The sequence below is a fragment of the Pyxicephalus adspersus genome, chromosome 5 (assembly GCF_032062135.1).
Source record: "Pyxicephalus adspersus chromosome 5, UCB_Pads_2.0, whole genome shotgun sequence".
Classification (NCBI taxonomy): domain Eukaryota; kingdom Metazoa; phylum Chordata; class Amphibia; order Anura; family Pyxicephalidae; genus Pyxicephalus; species Pyxicephalus adspersus.
In genome coordinates, this window is record NC_092862.1 from 31,317,901 (window position 1) to 31,337,156 (window position 19,256).

A 19,256-nucleotide genomic window follows, 5' to 3' on the forward strand; every position below is an offset into this window, starting at 1 on the left:
CCTGCATTATATAAACAATGTGTTATGTAGTTTTTATATTTATCTTTCATGTAGAAATATGTTGAACGGTTTACAACATACTTGCTGGTATTAGTGCCAATATTGCCTTGCAGGATTCCTTGCACTGATCAATCCCCAAAGATCATAACACAGGTTTTTATCTCCTAAATAAAAATAAGCGTGAGGTTCTATGGGAAGTCTACTGAGCTGGAAAGGTCACATTGTGGGTTGGAAGTAAAATACCAACTGATTAAAAAACACTGATATAGGAGAATAAAAAGGTGTTCATCACACTTATACACAATTCTTGTTAAAGACCTGACCCTCTAGTTAATCTTTTGGTATTTAATAGATATTGGTATGACATTTAACGGTCCAGATTAAGAAAAAAAACTACCTTGACATTTGTGGTGGCTTTTGGTAAGCACAGCAATAATATGGTGGTCAGTGTTATGGGCCAGATTTAATAAAGCTCTCCAAGGCTGGGAAGGTTACACTTTTATCAGTAAAGCTGGGTGATCCAACAAACCTGGAATGGATTTCCTAAAAGTCATTTGCTATTTGTTAGCAAATGTTTTCAATTATGGACCAGATCCATTCCAAGTTTGCTGGATCACCTAAGTACACTGATGAAAGTTTATCCTCACCCGCCTTGGATAGCTTGACTTATTAAGCAATGTATATTTATGGGGTCATTCTGAAAATAAGGTGATAAGCACAACGCAGTTCCTATCATATCATCTAATCACAATGCCCTATGTAACTTAACTATGAGCATGTTTTAAAAATGTAAGGTAAAAGATGTTTGTGACATCTTACGTCTGTGTTGTAAGTAAACATTAAAAAGACAACCACATATTCACAAAAAAAAAGTTTTATTGGTCCTTTGATGGTTTATCCAGATCTTCAGGATTAAAGAAGAAAGGTTTATCATAGCCCATAAGGTGATGATAGTCCCAAGGATTTGGGAATAGGTCTGGATTTACCAGCATTGATTTCTTCTTAGCATAGAAGGTTGTGAACATTTTACTCACATCGGGTACCTCCACATCAGCAGGAGAAAACACAGTCCTCTTTTCTGCAAGAAAGACGTTATAGGTAACAGCAGTGTACAAGTCTCTGTCATGGTTGTGGTACAAGCGAGCCACGTATCCCTTTGTTAATAAGTGCAGAGTCACAGGGGTGACAAAGGTGAAGAATCCCACAATTCCGTAGAAAGCTACCTTCAGAACAAGGCTGTCCACTCCAATGCCCGTCTTCAACAAAATATATGGCAAAAGAAACAAGCTAACAATGCTGGTAGAATAGGAGAAGAACTTCACACCTGTGTGGGAAAAATGATACAACACATTATGTAAAGCTTGCCGCTGCTGGTGTATTGCTGGATATTTCAATATTTAGCACATTCATTGATATAGACAGATATATGCTTCTTATGACGTTTAACAATAGGATCTCCTATTAGACACAGATAAGATACCAAGAGGTAACAAGAGAAGAAGAAAAGAAGAAGAAGAAAACAGCCAGTGAAGAAGGATTTAACCACAAGCTGAATTCAGCAGGCTTGGCCATTTACAAGGCTTCCCAATTTAAAGTGACCCATGGCTTTGTATACACACTATAAAAGAGAGATACAGCATCCACCCAACAAAATGCACTTCTTCACTCATGGGCAGCTCTGTTTAGCTACTTTGTATAAGATTCAAACTGACCTGAGCTCACACAGTGCTATGCTATGTGAAGCAGCAAAATTAATTGGGGTGCAGTTCAGTGCTACCTGCTGCAAAGTGTTCAAATGCTGGATCATAAACAACCATTGGTTTGGTATGGGAGGACAAACAGCTGGCAAGGCAACATCCATAAGGAGCTGCATAGCAAAGCCTGTTCCTGCCACCATTCTAAACACAATATACAACGAAAAGAACAAATCCTTCAATTGCTAAATTGAATTATGGCTAATTGTTTAGCAATCAAATCCCTACTTTCTAACCTCGTTTGCCAGTTAAAAGGATCTGTTCTTCTCTTTCTATATTGTGTTATACATTTTTGATATATGGGTATTTATATTAAGCCATTCTATTATTATTATTACACAGTATTTATATAGCATCATCATATTATGCACCGCTGTACAATATCCATAGTCATGTGACTAGTCCCTCAAAGGGGTTCACAATCTAATGTCCCTACCATAGTCATATGTCATTAAAACAATGACATATCTCAATGTCAATTTTGAGGGGTAGCCAAATAACTTAACTGCATATTTTTGAAGTGTGTGAGGAAACCCAAGCAAACACAGGAAGAACCTGCAAACTCCATGCAGATAGTGTCCTGGTCGAGATTCGAAACCTGGGACCTAGCGATGCAAAGGCCAGAGTGCTAACCTCTGAGCCATTGTGCATTCTAAACATAGCCTTAGAGAACCCTACTGTCACAGACACTGCAGATTCTTAAGTTGATGACCAGAAGGCTAATGAATACAGCATGCCCCTCTTGTAGCATATAAACCAGGGTTACCTCATAATGGTCAATAACGACCCCCCAAGGGTTGAAGAGATTATCCAAAGGGTAGCTAAAAAGGCTGGGGGTCAAATAAGGGTAAGTAAATATTGGGGCTAAATAGGTGTAAAGATGTAAAGTTTCTTGCCAATTCACTGTCCTGGTGCGATGGCTATGGTCCAGTGGTGCCCAACCTTTTGGACGTCACAGACCACTAAATTTATGGACTCCGGACTGCGCGGGGAGCCGGGTGTCACCCAAAAGGGGAAGAAACTTCCCCCATAGTGGGGTCATAATGCCAGAACCCGCCCATTCTCCCATCACCAGTCTGAGCTTGCAATGGGAGAGTGGGCAGGTTGTGTCCAGAGACAGAACCCACCCTCCATCCTGAGCCTGGGATCCGTACAGGGGACATGGTCTGCAGCTCTGGAAGGTGGGCCCCCCCAGTGAGTCCTATTCCTGACCCCGCTAGGGGGCGCACCAGCCAGGGCCGCGGAGAACCAAAATTTTCTTGTGGACCACAGGTTTGGGACTGCTGGGTTAGACAGTCAGATTTCGGCAAGGGTGATCCTAAATTGATTCCTCCACTCACTGATGTGTATTTACAAGGCAGGACAGCTGCTGACTTCTGAAAGGTGTTGATAGTATCCAAAAGAATATTTAAAGGATGTATTACATAATATTTAAAAAATGTCTAAGATGTAAAAAGACTTTGAGTAATTATATCACAAAACCAGCATACCATTTGAAATGATTATGTAGTGAATGAACATTTGGGGATGTCACAAGGGGGTAAGTGAGCTAAAAAGTTTGTAGGCATTGTAGAATCTTCTTCAGACAACGAACCATAAACACACAACACTGTTAGAGTCATTTGATGCCGCCACCAAGCTAACATGAATGATATAATGTACATTCATATATATTCATATACCTGGGACATTTCTGAAACTGGATGTCAGTGAATTACTATGAACTCAGCAGCAGCATAACAAATAACCCTCACACTACAGCCAGTCACATCAGGACTTCTGACCCTCTTGTTTCAAGTCAATGCCATACATGTCGGAGGTCAGGGATTGCAGCCTACCAGATCCCTCACAATCCCAAGTCACATGACCTGGGCAGACCACAGAACGTACCAAGGACCGCCCTGGTCATATTACCGCTGTACACCAATCTGCCTTCTTCTGGTGCTGAAGGAGTGGATGACGTGCTGAAAACCCGAATGGACCTTAGTTCAGGTAGAGCCTATGGAAAAGATACAAAAATAAGTCACACAGGAAAAACGTTTATTTCCCCAGAATTATAATATAGGTTATGATGAAAAAATTGGTCTAGTACAGTGGCAACCCAACCAGCAAACCTCACCTAAAGACAGTGTTCTCCACTGCCCCTTTTAGCCGGGTTTTGGGGAGGTTAGTGAAGAGTTGGGTCAAATTACTGGGGCTGTCACCCACCTACAATTTCATACCATCGAGCTTTGGGGTTAGACACAAAGGGGCCGATCAGGGGAATAGGCCGGGGCCACACAAATCCAGAAGAAACTTGTACGCCGGGTCCTTAATGGGGCCCTTTCATTTGCCTAGGCAGTGATAAGGAACAAGAGCACAGAGTAACCCCGGCACCATATGCTGACCTTTACTTCATCGTTTAGATAGGAATTTCACTCTTAATTATTCTAATATTTGAGTTCTGTCTCCTAAAGGTTAGATTTTTCTTCACTTCCTGTCCTGAAGATGCAACAGGAAATCTCTCTAAACTGCATGGAATTATCATTTCCTCATTGGAGGATTTCTTCTCATCTTCAGAAGACAACTGAATATGTTTTTGGATGTCACTTTCTTTGTCAGTTGTCATCAATACAAATAGAAGGGTAACTTTCAGCAGCAGGGACACAGAAATAAAAACCTGACCAGGGGATCTAGGTTTTCTATTTTCCTTATATAATGTTTGGGGTCTTTGTTGTTTGATGCAATGCCTCCATTTAGGAGATTTGCCAGTTTATCTGACCCCTGTATATATTATACACCCTGCTATCTATCACCATACACACTCCATGCAGAGTGGCCGCACCTGACAGGGTGACCCCAGGCTCCTCCGTTCTCTTCCCGCACATTTCTCCGGTAAGGCCGCACACAGGGTGCCCCTCACTGCTCCCCGGTACGTGACCTGGAACGCCCTTCTGAGCCCCGCCGGCCGTCCCCCGCATACTACAAAGCGGAGCATCCCGGCCACAGCAATGACAGGCCGACCTCTATGACCCGGATGTTGTCTCAGCCATTCATTCCTCTGTACAGAGTGTCTACCTGCTTCCCATAGCGCCCCCTGCCGGCGGTCCTCGGCATAGCACTCACACGGTGAATTCTGCATTGTCATAACAAACGGAACTTTGCCTGCACTCCTCTCCACATCTTATTTTAGACTCTTTAGGCCTGATTTAGTAAAGCTCTCCGAGGCTGGAGAAGACACACTTTATTCAGTGAAGCTCGGTGATCCAGCAAACCTGGAATGGATACAATTCAGAATTGAAAACATTTGCAAGCAAATAGCAAATTACATTTAAAAAATACATTCCAGATTTGCTGGATCACCCTGCTTCACTGATGACAATGTATTTTCTCCAGCCTTCCAGAGCTTTAATAAATCAGGCCCATTGTATACACATGCATACCTCACAGTCCTTGAGAGAAAAAGGGAGGCTTTGGGGAGATTGAGATCTTAGTGCAGTGAAGAAAAAGCAGGGCTGCTTATATTACGCTGAATATTGGCCGCAGTATGCACCACTCACATGTGTTGTATTCCATAGCCAAAAATGTTCCTGAATTACAGTGTCATAAATGAGATTCTGACCACACAGAGCTTCATTAAAATAGCTGGGCTATATATTATAAATAAGGGCTGTTTAGTAACCATTTACAATGAACAATGCCGCGGTTAGTGGGAGGAAGCATGCCCAGTGATCAGAGAAATGCCACTGTAATCGGAGCAAAAAGGAATGCCCAGCAGTTAGTGGGAGGAAGAATGCCCCAGTAGTCACTTAGAGTTAAAATTCCCTGGCAGTTAGTGAGGGAAGAAATAGCCCGGTGGCCACTGGAAGGAAGATTACCCTGGCAGGTAGTGGGAATAAAATTCCCTGGCAGTCAAAGGAAGGAAGAATGCTTGACAGTCAGTTGGAGCAGAAATGCCCCAGTTGTCAGTGTAAGGAAGAATGTCCTGGTGGTCAGTGAGTAAAAAATGTCTGTTGGAAGAAGAATGCCCCAGGAGTCAATGGCAGAAAGAATGCCCCAATGTTGGCAGTCAATAGAAGGAAGAATAAACGAGTGGCAGCAGCCAGTGTCAATAAAAATGCTTTGGTGGTCAGTGAGTGTCAGACACATGTCCTAGTGTTGGTGGTAAATGAAAGAATCCTCCCAACATCAGCAAGCAGTGGGAGGAGATGTCAAATGCCACTGTATGTCAACCGCCACTGTATGTATTCGCACCTGACATAGAAAAAAGTTAGGAAATATTTCTCCCTGTAATTTTATTTTATGAGTAGAGATTGGAGCAGCTGCAGCCACAATTTGGGTAAGTGTGCTTTGGAGTGAAGAACTGCCAGGACATAAGGATGAGGCACTGCACCGATCAATGCAATCTTCAGGCCCTGAAGATGGAGAGCAATATGGTGGCAGGCTGCTTTAATAGTCCAATGATTCCCTCTACACCAGATGCCATGTGTGATATGGTGTGTGAATCATTCACTGCATATCTTTGCAGCTGGTATGACAGCCGGATGGATAGGAGAAGGGATGCAGATCCATAACTGACTGCGTGTGGTGCACAGAGGAGTGAAGATCAAACCGTTGGCACTGCTGGTAAGCCTTGTTATCAGATTGTGCCCTAAATCCTTGCTGCCTTTGGGTACAACCAAGAATGAATAGGAAGCCTGGGGGACTCATATACATATGTTTGCTTGCTGGGCTATTGCTGTCAGGCACCACTGTTAGTGCTCCTATTGGGTGAAATCATTTAGTTTGGTTCTAAATAAATTAATATTTTTTTACTGGCAATGCCTACTCCTTTTATTTTGGGCTAATTTCAGATGAAAAATACATTGCAGAGTTTTACCACATGACCACAGCATCCCAACACCCACAGTGCTGTTTCACAGAATGAAAATGTTGCTTTTGGCTGTACAGTTGCTTTTCCTCCTCTAGAAAAATAACTGCACTGTAAGCGCAGGGGCAACCTATGCAAATGTGTTGACCTGAAGTGTGGTTTGCCACCCCTGGGACAGTCCCATGTGCACAAATATACTCCATGTTGCGTGTTTCCAAACACTAGATCAGTGTTTCTCACTAAGGTTCCTCAAAAAATTGAGCCCATCTCTAAATATGGATATGGATTTCAACCCCTATTGAATTGGCTCAATTTTTTTAAGGAATATGATTAGATAAATTCTAGGTCAGATTACTAAATCTTGGACACGGCTTTGCTCAGCTTCCCATGCGTAGATGATAAGTTAGCATATACTTTAAAATAGAAGGATGACATTTCTTACATTGGGGGATAATCACTGGATATCCTCTTTTTTATGCAAGCTGGGATTTTGGTAACCCTCAGTGCCCCTCCATAAATAGGATCTGCTCCACTGATCTGATCCATCTGATCACTCTGCCTTCTCTTCCCCTTTTAAGTCAAGAGAGAAGGACATATGCTAAATGGAATTGTGGTCCATCTATGTAAGCATTGAACCAATGTGTATGTTTGAGTTGTAAATGTTTCATTGCATTGTTGGATGTTATAGAATTGTTATTTGTCATATGCCATGGTCACTTACTGGTAGGTCTCAAATCTATCTCCTGAAGAATGGAACTCTTATGTCTGCAAAACATGTGGAGTTGGAAAATTGTCTTTAAACCAATCTATTATAATCCTATGGAGGTTATTTTATGTCTAACTTTGTTTTAATATGGATATTTTAATAAGGTTTGCTGGCATTTTATATATATATATATATATATATATATATATATATATATATATATATATATATATATATATATATATATATAGCATATATAATTATTATGAGTGTTTATATGCCTGAAAAGGGTTGTTGTGTTTTCTATTGGAATGTTCGGGTTGTGGCATTATTATTTAGTCAATGGTATTTACTTGCAAGGCTCATTGAGCTCTATTTTTGACACAGGGAATCTGACATACCCTCAAACATTCCCTCCTGGGAATCAATTACTCCCATTGAAACACATTGACCTGGAAGATTCCTACAAGGGAATGTTAGAGGGAATGTCAGATTCTGTTTTATAAATAGAACCCATTGTCTATCAGAAGTGTCTTCTCTGCTGAGCTCTTCTACAGGGCTTGCCAGGGGAGCTCCCTGTGGGCACTGTGAAGGTGGAGGGCAGCTGGATCTGTATTGCCCCTGCTGTGTTCTGCACAGCCTGTGTGTGTTGTTACTAATGATTTAGGTGATCTTGTTCACATTCACGTTACTTTTCACACAGATGTAACACTTTTTATTATATAACCTTTAGAGAGTGGGGTTCAGTGTGAGGAGGAAGCACAACACAAATCTCAGAAAACTTCCTCAGCTCAACCAATATGGCCAAGACCGTGACTTCCCCCAGGCGGGCGCATGATTAAGGCGTCACTTCCGCTCCGTGACTGGGCGTGACCTTCCGGAAGTGATTGTTGCTGCTGTCGCTAAGGGGGTAGCGATCAGAGCACCGGAGGAAAGCAAGCGGTGCGGCCGGGTGAGGAGAGCTGTGTGCCGGCGTTGTATCATGCTGGGCGGGGGACACATGGGGCGAGGGCAGTGACTACATTCACAGCACCCCAGGGGTTTAGGTTCCATTCTTTGTCCCTTCCCTGTGTTCTGATTGGTGGGGGAGTTGGGGTACTGGGCCTGAGCTTACAGAGGTTCAGCATAGATTGTGCCGTGTGTATCGTCCCATGACGATCTATCACCGGCTACATAACCCGGGGGACCAGCTAGGATCCGGGCTTGGCTGTCACATTGCATGGCTTGGTATGTCAGAGCCCAGCCATCAATAATAATCTGATTGTACATTACATGTCTGGGTTCCTTGTAATATTGTAATGTAAATGGTTACCAGAGCACATTGTATTCACTTATTATTAATAAACAGGATTTATATAGCGCCAACATAGTACACAGCGCTGTACTTTAAAGAGGAACTAAACCCAAAATGGCAAAAAACAAAACAAAATACCTTCAATCCGGCAGGGCAGTCTGATCGCTCCGGGGGTGTCTTGCATCGGGTCCCATGTCATCCCGGAGCCGGCACACCATCTTCTTTTCTTCTTCCTCTGTCACCTGAGCCAGACTCAAGATCGGGTGACGTAGGATGAAAAAAAAATTGCCAATTTTTTTTTGCCCAAAAAGGCTCCCCCTGTGCATGGCCCAGATGCTCAGGCATGCACATGAGCACCCATTAACCTCCCGGGATGTGTTGCAAGAAAAAAGAAGCAACAGAATTTTTACCTTACTTAAAAGGGTTGTCTACCTTTTTATGTAAAGTGAAAATTGTGAGTTTAGGTACACTTTGGGTTGCAAATGACAGACAGACAGTGACACAGGAGGAGGAGAGGATCCTGCTCAGGAATTGTAAGCTCTTCAGGGCAGGGTTCTTTCCTCCTCCTGTGTCACTGTCTGTATCTGTCTGTCATTGCAACTCCTGTTTATTGTACAGCGCTGTGTAATATGTTGGTGCTATATAAATATTGTTTATTATTAATTCACTGCATGATAAATAGATCTAAAGGAGATTGTACAATTAGATTGTGAGGTGTGTGGTTAGGTTTGAAGATTATAAATGTATGACCAGCAAAATATTTTTAGGAAAAGGTTAAAACTGTCAGGTTATTTCTTTTGCCAATTAAATTCTATTTAAAACAGAACAGAAAATGGGAGAAATCCAAAGTTACAAAATTTTCATGGCCCATTAGAGGATTTTCCCCTCACCTATTTCTCAGGTGACAACCCAAACTGTTGGGCTACCATTCACTTCCTGTGAGGGCCGCTAAGTGGGTCATTAGGACAATGAGCCCTGTACACACGCTAGATTCTCCTTTATCAACCCTCAGGCAATTATTTGACGAGAATCATCTGACCTGTGTACGCAGACTTAGGCTATGTACACACGTCCAATGGTTCTCGTCCGACAATTGGCTCAGTTCTGGCGAATCCATGGACAATGAACAACCTTATTGGAAGCGAAGGGGGGGAGCGCACAGCAGGGTGTCGCTCTGTCGTTCTCTCCCTCTTCTCTCCATAGAGCAGAGTGGTGCTGTATAAACAGCACTCGTTCATGCATCGTGAAAGATCCTTTCCAATGACAATTATTGCATGTGTGTACCCAGCCTTGGTTTTTTTTAGTACTACCTCCTGGTGTTTTTTGTAGTTTAGGAACAAGTATAAAGATAAGGATTTCTGAGCTGGGCTGCACACTTGTTTCAGGTCACTGATAAAGTGTCAATGCCGGGTGCAGCATCTATATTCTTCCTATTACTGGTTTCCTTTAAACTGTGGTCCTTGTAGAAATATTCTAAATTTTGCTGGAAAGAAGAAAGTTAATGTGTAGTTACCTTACCCCATTTCTATACAGCTGATCTTCCCAAACTTTATCCTGTGCTTTGTCTCTGGTGGCACCCATTTTTGGTAGAGGCAGAACTTTATTTTCTCATACTAAGGATAGGTACACACGTGCAATGGTCCTCGATAATCAGTTCAGGGCCGATATCGAACGAGAATCTGGTGTGTGTACAGTGCTCATCGTCCGAACGACCGCCCTGGCGGATCTACAGACGATGGACGACTAACAATCTTAATGGTGAAGTGAAGGAGGAGGGCGCGCAGTGCCGTTTCGTCATTTTCTCCCCTCTCTATAGAGAAGAATGGCGCTGTATGTACAGCACTCGTTCATGCATCGTGCAGTCAGTAGTCGTTGGAAAGGATCGTGAAAGGTCCTTTCCAACGACAATTATTGCACGTGTGTATATAGCCTAAATGTTTCCTAGAACATTGTTTACAGAGGATGGGGGGGTAAATATTAGGCTGCTTTCACATCCCTGTACTTTCTATAGAAGATTGTTGCTGCTTGTAAAGCTGTCTAAAACCACCAGACTGAACCTGCATGACATGAATCAGCCGAGGTGTAACCATAACTCATGGTAAATGAAGAATCTAAGGAAAGGAGTTTTTTTTTGGCAAGGTACGTTATTGTATTGAATTATACATCTCATATGACTAAACAAATTTTTTTTTCCATCAAGTGGACCAGACTGAAGTTGTGGTCTTGGAAGACCACATGACATTTTAGGTTTAAGGGGGCACTATACAGTAATAATCTAACATTAGATTATTACTGTATGACTCTATTGTCATATGAGATGTATCATTCAGTACAATAATATACCTTGCCAAAAAACCCTCCTTATCTTTGATTCTTCATTATCTATAGTACTAAGGGTTGGCAACATTCAGTTCCTGAGGACATTACAAACATTTTGTTAAAACCACCACAAACCCCTATTTATTTATAGCTCATGGTGTCTGTGCTGTGATTGTGATTACATGATTGTTTATTTTATTTTGTGATAACACTAACTGTATACTTGTGTATTCTAATAGGTTTGTTTTTCCTTTTTGTAGACCAGTGTATTCATTCTCCTGACGGATAATCATCTAAATAGGATGGGTATGTAAAATCTTTTTTTTTTTTTTTTTTTTGTATTGAGTCCCAAGAGAAGTAAATATATGATTTACCTTTATTAGAATAAATGTTTTGCAGGTGATATCATGATTTCTGAACCTACATTATCACTTTGCTTGGTGGTTTTGTTGCTTGGGGGAAAAAAAAATGATCAGTGAAAGTTTTATTTAATGGATTTGTAGCTCATGCACCAAGTAATTGACTTTTTGTAGTGTTTATACTTGCTATAATATTGCCGGTACCTGGTGTGTGAGAGCAATTGTGGGAAGAAATCTGAACATTCTTGTTTAGGTACCTAGAGCTTGAAGTTCTGCCAGTGTTCAAACCCACAATTTTTTTATACGGCGCTTAAATTGTGAATTCTTTGGCTGTGCTTTGTTCTCGTGCACAGGAAAGCTATATGGCATTCTGCAATGGCAACCTACAATTCAAAGATGTATTTACATTTCCTGTATGCTTTAGGAAAATTGTTAGGACCATGCAAGAAAATGTCAGTGTGCAATAATGACTATTCCTGATTCTCTTAAGCACTGATCACTTGTTACTGCACAACCATGATTTGTGCTTGCAGTCTTGTACTGTAGTTTTGTCAGAGGCTCAGATCTCCATTTCTATAAAAAATATAGGAAATTCTTTTATTGGTATTGAGTAAAGTGCCATGGCTCTGCTTTCCTTTGGGATTTTTACAGTAAGCTGTTAACTTTCAGCATGGTAATTGATCAAAGAGAGCTGGAGGTCCAAAATAAACCCTCATACCCACAGAGGATAATCCCTTCATTTAAATCTGCAGTTGTCTTGGTAAATCACAGTTGACCAGCTATGGCACCATCCATTTAGGGGCTTCCATAAGGTAACTGTACTGTTATCACAAGAGGCATGTGTGTGAATGTAGCATACAATGAAAACAACATTTATTTAGAATTTAATAACATTTATTGAACATGGCTATCTTGATTTTTATTTTAGCAACCAGTAGGTTTGGTAATACATCTGCTCCTAACATCTCAGTTGGTCAGTGAACTGACTGCTGTTCTTTGCGGGATGTGGCTCTGATGTGCCGTCACTTTGACAATTTAAGGAAATTTGGTCTTTTCCTACTGTAAGTGCCTTTGGTTTTTTCAGATTTTTTCGGACATTCATAGCCGGTCCTTCTATACAGTAAACTGTCATATTTTTTTGACTTTAGGGATTTTGGGGCTTTAGTATTAAAACCCATTCTAACTGCCATTTCAGCAGACCCTAAAAAAAATCACAGTGGTCCCTAAAATAAAGATCAGAATATCAATGTTCAATGAATCCTATTAGATCCTAAATAAAAATGTTTTCATTGTATGCTACATTCACACACATGCCTCTTATGATAGTACAGTTGTCAGTATCCTTAAAAACATTTATTTTTACTACAATCTGCTTCTGTGGCCATCATGAAATGTTTGTTTGTGATACCTTTTACACACTAGCTACATTTTTGTCTTGAGCTGGTAAGCTGTAAGTGCTGTGGTTATCTTGAGCTAGTCCAGCAGCTGACCACACAAAACGCTTCCATTGGAGAGAATTCGTGCTGAGAACAGAATGCAGAACAGTAATGGCAGACAGCTGCTTGTGTTTGTCAGACTAGAAATGTTAATCTTATGTTATCCTTTACACGTAAAACACCAGGGAAGTGTAAAGTGATGTAGATATTCTTGTGATCCTTGCCTTTCTGTATGGCATCATAGCACCATATAAATATTTTTGATAGGCCTGGACACTGTGGACTCCAAGCCTCTTCCCTGCCTTCTGTTTATTCCATGGAGTTCTAGTAAATGCCACCAGATTGGTGACGCCTACACTGAGTGCTCTCCTGTATCTCTCCTCTTGTTTTTGTGTGTTTGCTTGGAATTTTTTTTTTTACTTTTTGTCCTTAAATTTCATAATTCCATAATTGCTAGCATTTTCAGGCTGCATTTCATCTAAGTCAGCGGTGTCAAACTCAAACACACTGTGGGCCAAAATTAAAAACGTAGGCAAAGTCCCGGCCTAAATTTGAAACTGAAATAGCACTGCTACTACAATTTCCTGCGTCTATAAAACAGTCCATGCGGGCCAAACAGTCTGCTGGTCTATAGACGCGAGTGATTTGTAGTAGCAGTGCTATTCCAATGCAGCGGCAGGCCAGCTACAATTCATATTTAGGATTTCTTTGGGGCCAAAAAAAAAGGAAGCTGCGGGCCAGATTTGACACCCTTGATCTAAGTGTTACAACATGTAGAAAAGATCCAGACACACTCTGCTGTCAAAAGATTTGCAATTCTCTTTTATGTTCAGGATATATTTCTTTTCTTTACTAGATGGTGAAGAGAAAACATACGGTGGCTGTGAAGGGCCAGACGCTATGTATGTTAAATTGATTTCCTCTGACGGCCATGAATTTATTGTGAAACGTGAACATGCATTAACATCTGGAACAATAAAAGCCATGTTGAGTGGTCCAGGTATGGGTCAAATGTCTTTTGAGCAATAAAAGAAGTGTCTTGATTAATTTTTTTATTCCATCCGATTGCATATTGTCAGCAGTACTTTAACACAATAAAAGTTTGTAAGGGAAATCCTGCTTTATAATCAAAATGTTTGTAAATAAGGAATAATCATAGTTACTAGAAGTAAGACCCTGAGTCTTTGTAGAAAGTTCTTATTGTCGTTTTGTGTTGGTTTGTTTTACAATTCATGTGCAGACACATCTGAGATTGCAGTCCCTGAGAGATTAAATGAACCTTGGCCATTTATTTGTACATCATTTATAACCTGGAATAACTAGTGTTGGGTAGGCTTGTCATTTAAAACAGCTTTGTAGGCCGAAAAAAGTGGGGCACCCTCTGAAACAGAGCTAATGCCTACATGTTCCTGCTAACCATGACTTAATTCTTTACAGGCTGGAAAATATTCATTATCTTACAATGTGTGATGAGTTGAATATCTGCATCTCCTGCTGTGCATTTTGGTTCCACCTACCATCTGCTAGATTAGCACTGTGTCTTTGTAGGGCTGTAGTGATTTAGCTGTTGGTGGGTGGAAGCATGGAATGCAGTGGACATCCGGCATATCCTTATAGTTATCAAATGCCGAAGATGTGATACGGAGATCATCTTTCTCACACTTTCTCGTGAATTTATGGTAACAATGTTGTTTTAAATCTTTACCATGAACTCAAAGTTTAGGGAAATGTGTAAAAGTGTCAGGGCAGAATTACAAACACAAATAATATATTTACTTAATGCAGTTAATTTAATTATATGCAGTCTTATGAATGTGCTGGTTTTACAACCTGGACTTTCAATGTACGGGGCTGCTGTGGACACAAACACACACAAAAAATGTCTTACTACACGCATACAACAATGGAGTTTGTACAGCGCTGCATAATATGTCAGCATTGTTTAAATACAAGATGATGATAATAACAACTCTTGCCAACCAACTTACACACATGGTGAAAGTAAAATATAGCCAGAATATACTTCAGCTCAAACATTTGCTCCAGTTTTCATACATCTGATATTGTGTATGGGTTCATCCGTGCATTTTTTATTGTAGCAAAAAAAAATCCACTCATGATGCAAGAGTAACTTTCCATATTTTGCTGCATGAAAAGCAGAGCTAAACTATATACAAAATTAAGGATATTTTAACATCAACCAGTATGCACTCTTTTATCCTATAACGAAGTTTTTATGTCCGTCTTTCCTAATAAACTCTGTGGACTCCTTTTGTTGCTGCCATTTAAACACAACCCTGAAGGGGGTGACATGGCTGCTGGTAGTCCTAACACATAGTGGGCATGACCACTGAACCCAGCGTTTTTATTTCTCTTCAGACCACTGATCGAGGACAGGATGTTTTAGGGGAGTTGGGCCACAAACAGCAAGATGAGTGAGACTTTGCTCCTATATATGGATAGATTTCCATTAATAATTATCATGGCTCTTCTGAATTATAGTCTAACTCTTCAAAGGTGCTCAATGTATTACTTTTTTACAGTTTGATTTTTGCTTATTGGTAAAGTCAGACAAATTCAATTTTTGTCTGACCTAAAGTCTGATCCTTCCTGGAGAAGATATATTGAGTTTCTTGTATATAAAAACAGAATCAATGGCCTGGTTCATTCTTCATGTGCTGTGGCTGTCATCTCTATTCTTCCAGCAGTTTGTTGAAAAGTCAGTAATTACATAAAAAATTTTTTTTTTGTAAAGAAACACTTACCTAATTGCTTTTTTCATTTATTTTTTTCAACTTAGGTCAGTTTGCTGAAAATGAAACTAATGAAGTGAATTTCAGAGAGATCCCCTCTCATGTCCTATCCAAAGTCTGCATGTATTTTACCTACAAAGTTCGTTATACAAACAGCTCTACAGAAATCCCAGAATTCCCTATTGCACCAGAGATTGCACTGGAGCTCCTGATGGCTGCAAACTTCCTAGACTGTTGAATACTGTTGAAATTACCATGTTAAATGATTTCTTTCGTATTTAAAAATCTCAGTTTTGGTTAGTATTTTTTTTTTTTTTCCATGTAGCATGTTTGCATCCTTCTCTGAGTAATGTACAGTATGTATCAGTATCTTCATTCTACTTTGGCAAAGCAAGTGCACTGAAAAGCTTTGCTTCCTGTCTTACATATTCTTTTCCCACACTGTAACATTAATAAACCAGTTTGACAATTTGGTGTTGCCGTCCTGGTTCAGATCTTACTTGCTGGCATGATCCATCATACCATTGAGAGAATTAGTTGATGGGAAGACAGTTTAATTATTTCTGAAAAATCTACACTCTGTGTGGCTATAATTTTTTTTGTATTCTGTTGTCTGGACAGAAAGTGACTTTTTGGAGAACAGGTCTCAGTCATGCTTTTTACCAGAAAATAAAACCCTTACAAATGGAAACATTAGTACTGACTGACACTTCTTGAGTTGTTATATGATCTGTCAGTAAAAAAAGAGTGTGGGCAAAACACTTAATTAACATAACCCTGGCTCAAAATGTTGAAGTTAATGCTGTTTTAAGATAAGGTACATATGTTCTCTGTACATAGCACCCTGAAAACATCATAGCACCTTGGGCCCTAATATGGTGGCCTGGCTTTTGGTTAGAGGTTTGGAAATATCAAGATGTCTTCATTAGTAGGGAGGAGTGAGTGTACTTTGAATTCTGCATTTGTATGCAGATTGCCCTATGTAATACCAACATGTGATGCTTAACTTCCAGCTTGACTGAAGGAACTGATATTCAGTGAATAAAAAGTGCAGGATAGGAACAAAAAGGTTGAGAATGAAAAGGTTAGATGATGTCCTCCAGCCAGGAAACATCTTCTAATGCACATTTAAACAACAAAACCAGCCTGCATTGTCATTTCCTAACACCTGCATTGCTGAACTTCACAAATCTTTACAGCTGCTGTTCTCTTTACAGCAAACCTGAACTCCAGCAATCCATATCTACATTTGAGACTTCTTACAAACCTCTTCTTGCCTCTGCCATCCACAACCGGTATGGTACTCCCTATCTCTGAAGATCTTTAAAGGCAACCTTTTACTCACCGCTTCAAAAAAAAAGCATATTATCTAACTATATCCAGCCGAGTCAGTACACCACAGTTTACTAATCCTTGTGTTTTACTCCTTTAGACTGTAAGCACCTATGGGCAGGGCCACTCCTACAAATGTGTTATGGTTATGATGTATAATTGCCTCAACTTTTTCTGTTATGTACCCCCTACCTAGTATACTGTATGCCTATAGTACTTGTATTACCTATGTCTCTACCATGGTATGTTTGAATGTTTTGGTCTGTCAACTGTAGGTGTAAAGCTCCATGGCATATGCTGGCACTTTATAAATCTATATTATCATCCTAATCTAAATCCCCTCCTATTATGTTCTGTTCCCAATACTTGCCTCATTTATTCCGATGGTAGTAGATATTCCACTGGTGCCCGAGGATCATTGAAAAACCTGCTGCATTCTGAAAGTGGGCACTGCCATTTTCATTTTCTGTGGGTGGAAGATGAAGCTTACTTTTAGGATTTGCAGTAATCTGTCCACTGCTCACGTCATCTGCTTACATAGTAAAAGCGGACAGAGCCTTGAGAGAAGATATAAGCCGCCATTGCTGACCTTCTAAACAATGCTATTGCCTGAGTGTAAAGCTGCTGTTCTGGTTTCTGTAGTTTTAGTCACCCACCTGACAAGCATGCAGATAACTGACAATTAGGTACTTGAAAACCTGAGCTGAATACCGACTTTGAGTCTGTGATTTACAAGGTATTAAAGGTGAAGGATGAGAACAGCAATCGGGCAAGCTGGATTTTTTAGAACCCGGTCTGTAATGGTAGTGTACATTATATCTGAGTGAAAAAGGGTGATTGACAGATTAGTAATTATACGGGAGGGAGGGTGCAGTCACTCACTTCCTGCTCATCAACGGACAGAATGGACAATTAGAAATTAGAATATCTTATACAAAGGACTATAAAGTAAGTACAGGTATTTATGTAATATGACTTCAAAGAACATACTCATACCTTTATTTCAAAAACATCCCGAGTTCAGGTCAATTTTAAAATGTTTATTAGTTATAGGTGTTAACATTAACTTGTTCCTATTTACATTTACTTTAATAAAACTTGGAAAACTACATCCTTTTAGGAAAAACACTATTTTTATTTATTAACATATATTTATAAAGTGCCAACATATGAAGCGCTGTACGTTAAATAGGGGTTTCAAATTGAATTGAACTACCAGAAGCTTCATCTAGTGGGTAATCTAATAATTTTTTTTTTAATTCTTAACATTGAAAAGCAATTTTGAAAATCTAGAAGTCAGAGAAAATTAACTAACAAATAATTTTTTGTGTAATCTGTTGAGATTTAGTAAAAAAGAAATATTTCACATAACTTGTGAACATAGAACAGGGAATGTATTCAAATGTATTACAAACTGTAAACCCCTGAAACAAATAAATGAATGTAATACGAACATCACTTGGGTAAAAACCACTTGCACTCCCTCCCACCCCAACTCATGCCACAAACACCATAGCACCCATAAATGTACAGTTGAGGTAACTTCTCCAAACCAAGTATCAGATCACTAGTTAGTGGACTGTCGTCGGCTACAGGATAGTGATCAGAGCCCAGTGTAGATTTAGCGGTACTCAGAAATTCACACAAAGGGGAGCAAACAAGAACACCGTCATGCTTTTGCCAACCTCATTGTATAACATTTTTAGTGCCTTTGATCCAATATTGCTTGGAACCAGGCCGAGTGTTTAGCAGCGACTACAGAACTTGAGACCATCGGTGACCAAGTTGGAGTAAACAATTTATCATTTAAACTATGCACTTACAGGTAATATACTACAGTGTATTAGTGATAAAAAAAACTTGAAATGGCAACGTTATGCATAATCAAGTTTGAGTGAACTATTTTCTGTGCAGAGGACCTTATACGGAATATCTGCTGCTAGTAATGTAACCCATACTGCCTCCATCCCAGTGCCCTATCAGTTTTCACTCACTGAAAAGCTTATCTGGGTTACTCTTAATTAGCTGAGAAAGTTGTCTGAGTTCAGGTCATACCCATTAGTTTTTTCTCAGTTTACCAAATAGCGCAAGCCACACAAAACATTTTTTTCTCAAATGAAAAATATTTATAACTACATTACACTTAGAATGAAATAAGGTGAACTTGGATAGGGGTCAAAGAGGTCACTTGCCTGTCACCTAGTCAAGCTATATCAAATGTGTGATTTAGTTACAAGTATACTTAGTAAAGGTAGTAGGCTGTAGTCATTACCTGTAAATTGCCATATACAAGAAAATGTAAACCCATCAAACAACAGTGTATGGCCTACATATAGGATTGATCACAGATTTAAAATACAATAGGTGAAGCCAGCAATCATCACGTCATTGAATCCTGGAAAAAGGAGAAGAACAATTTAACAAGGTGTTTAATAATTCAATGGAGGAAAAAAT

At 39.9% G+C, this 19,256-nt stretch overlaps 2 protein-coding genes across 2 annotated transcripts; one reads left to right on the top strand and one right to left on the bottom strand.

Moving 5' to 3' along the window:
* Nucleotides 1-858: 858 nt before the first annotated feature.
* Nucleotides 859-4,776, bottom strand: TMEM70 (transmembrane protein 70). The gene is made up of 3 exons (XM_072411046.1): nucleotides 4,579-4,776; nucleotides 3,645-3,753; nucleotides 859-1,324 (listed from the first exon to the last, which is right to left on the bottom strand). The coding sequence occupies exons 1-3, from the start codon at nucleotides 4,729-4,731 to the stop codon at nucleotides 876-878; spliced, it is 711 nt and encodes a 236-aa protein (XP_072267147.1). The 5' UTR covers nucleotides 4,732-4,776; the 3' UTR covers nucleotides 859-875.
* Nucleotides 4,777-8,152: 3,376 nt separating this feature from the next.
* Nucleotides 8,153-15,944, top strand: ELOC (elongin C). The gene is made up of 4 exons (XM_072411047.1): nucleotides 8,153-8,261; nucleotides 11,183-11,228; nucleotides 13,574-13,717; nucleotides 15,518-15,944. The coding sequence occupies exons 2-4, from the start codon at nucleotides 11,225-11,227 to the stop codon at nucleotides 15,706-15,708; spliced, it is 339 nt and encodes a 112-aa protein (XP_072267148.1). The 5' UTR covers nucleotides 8,153-8,261; nucleotides 11,183-11,224; the 3' UTR covers nucleotides 15,709-15,944.
* Nucleotides 15,945-19,256: the final 3,312 nt, after the last annotated feature.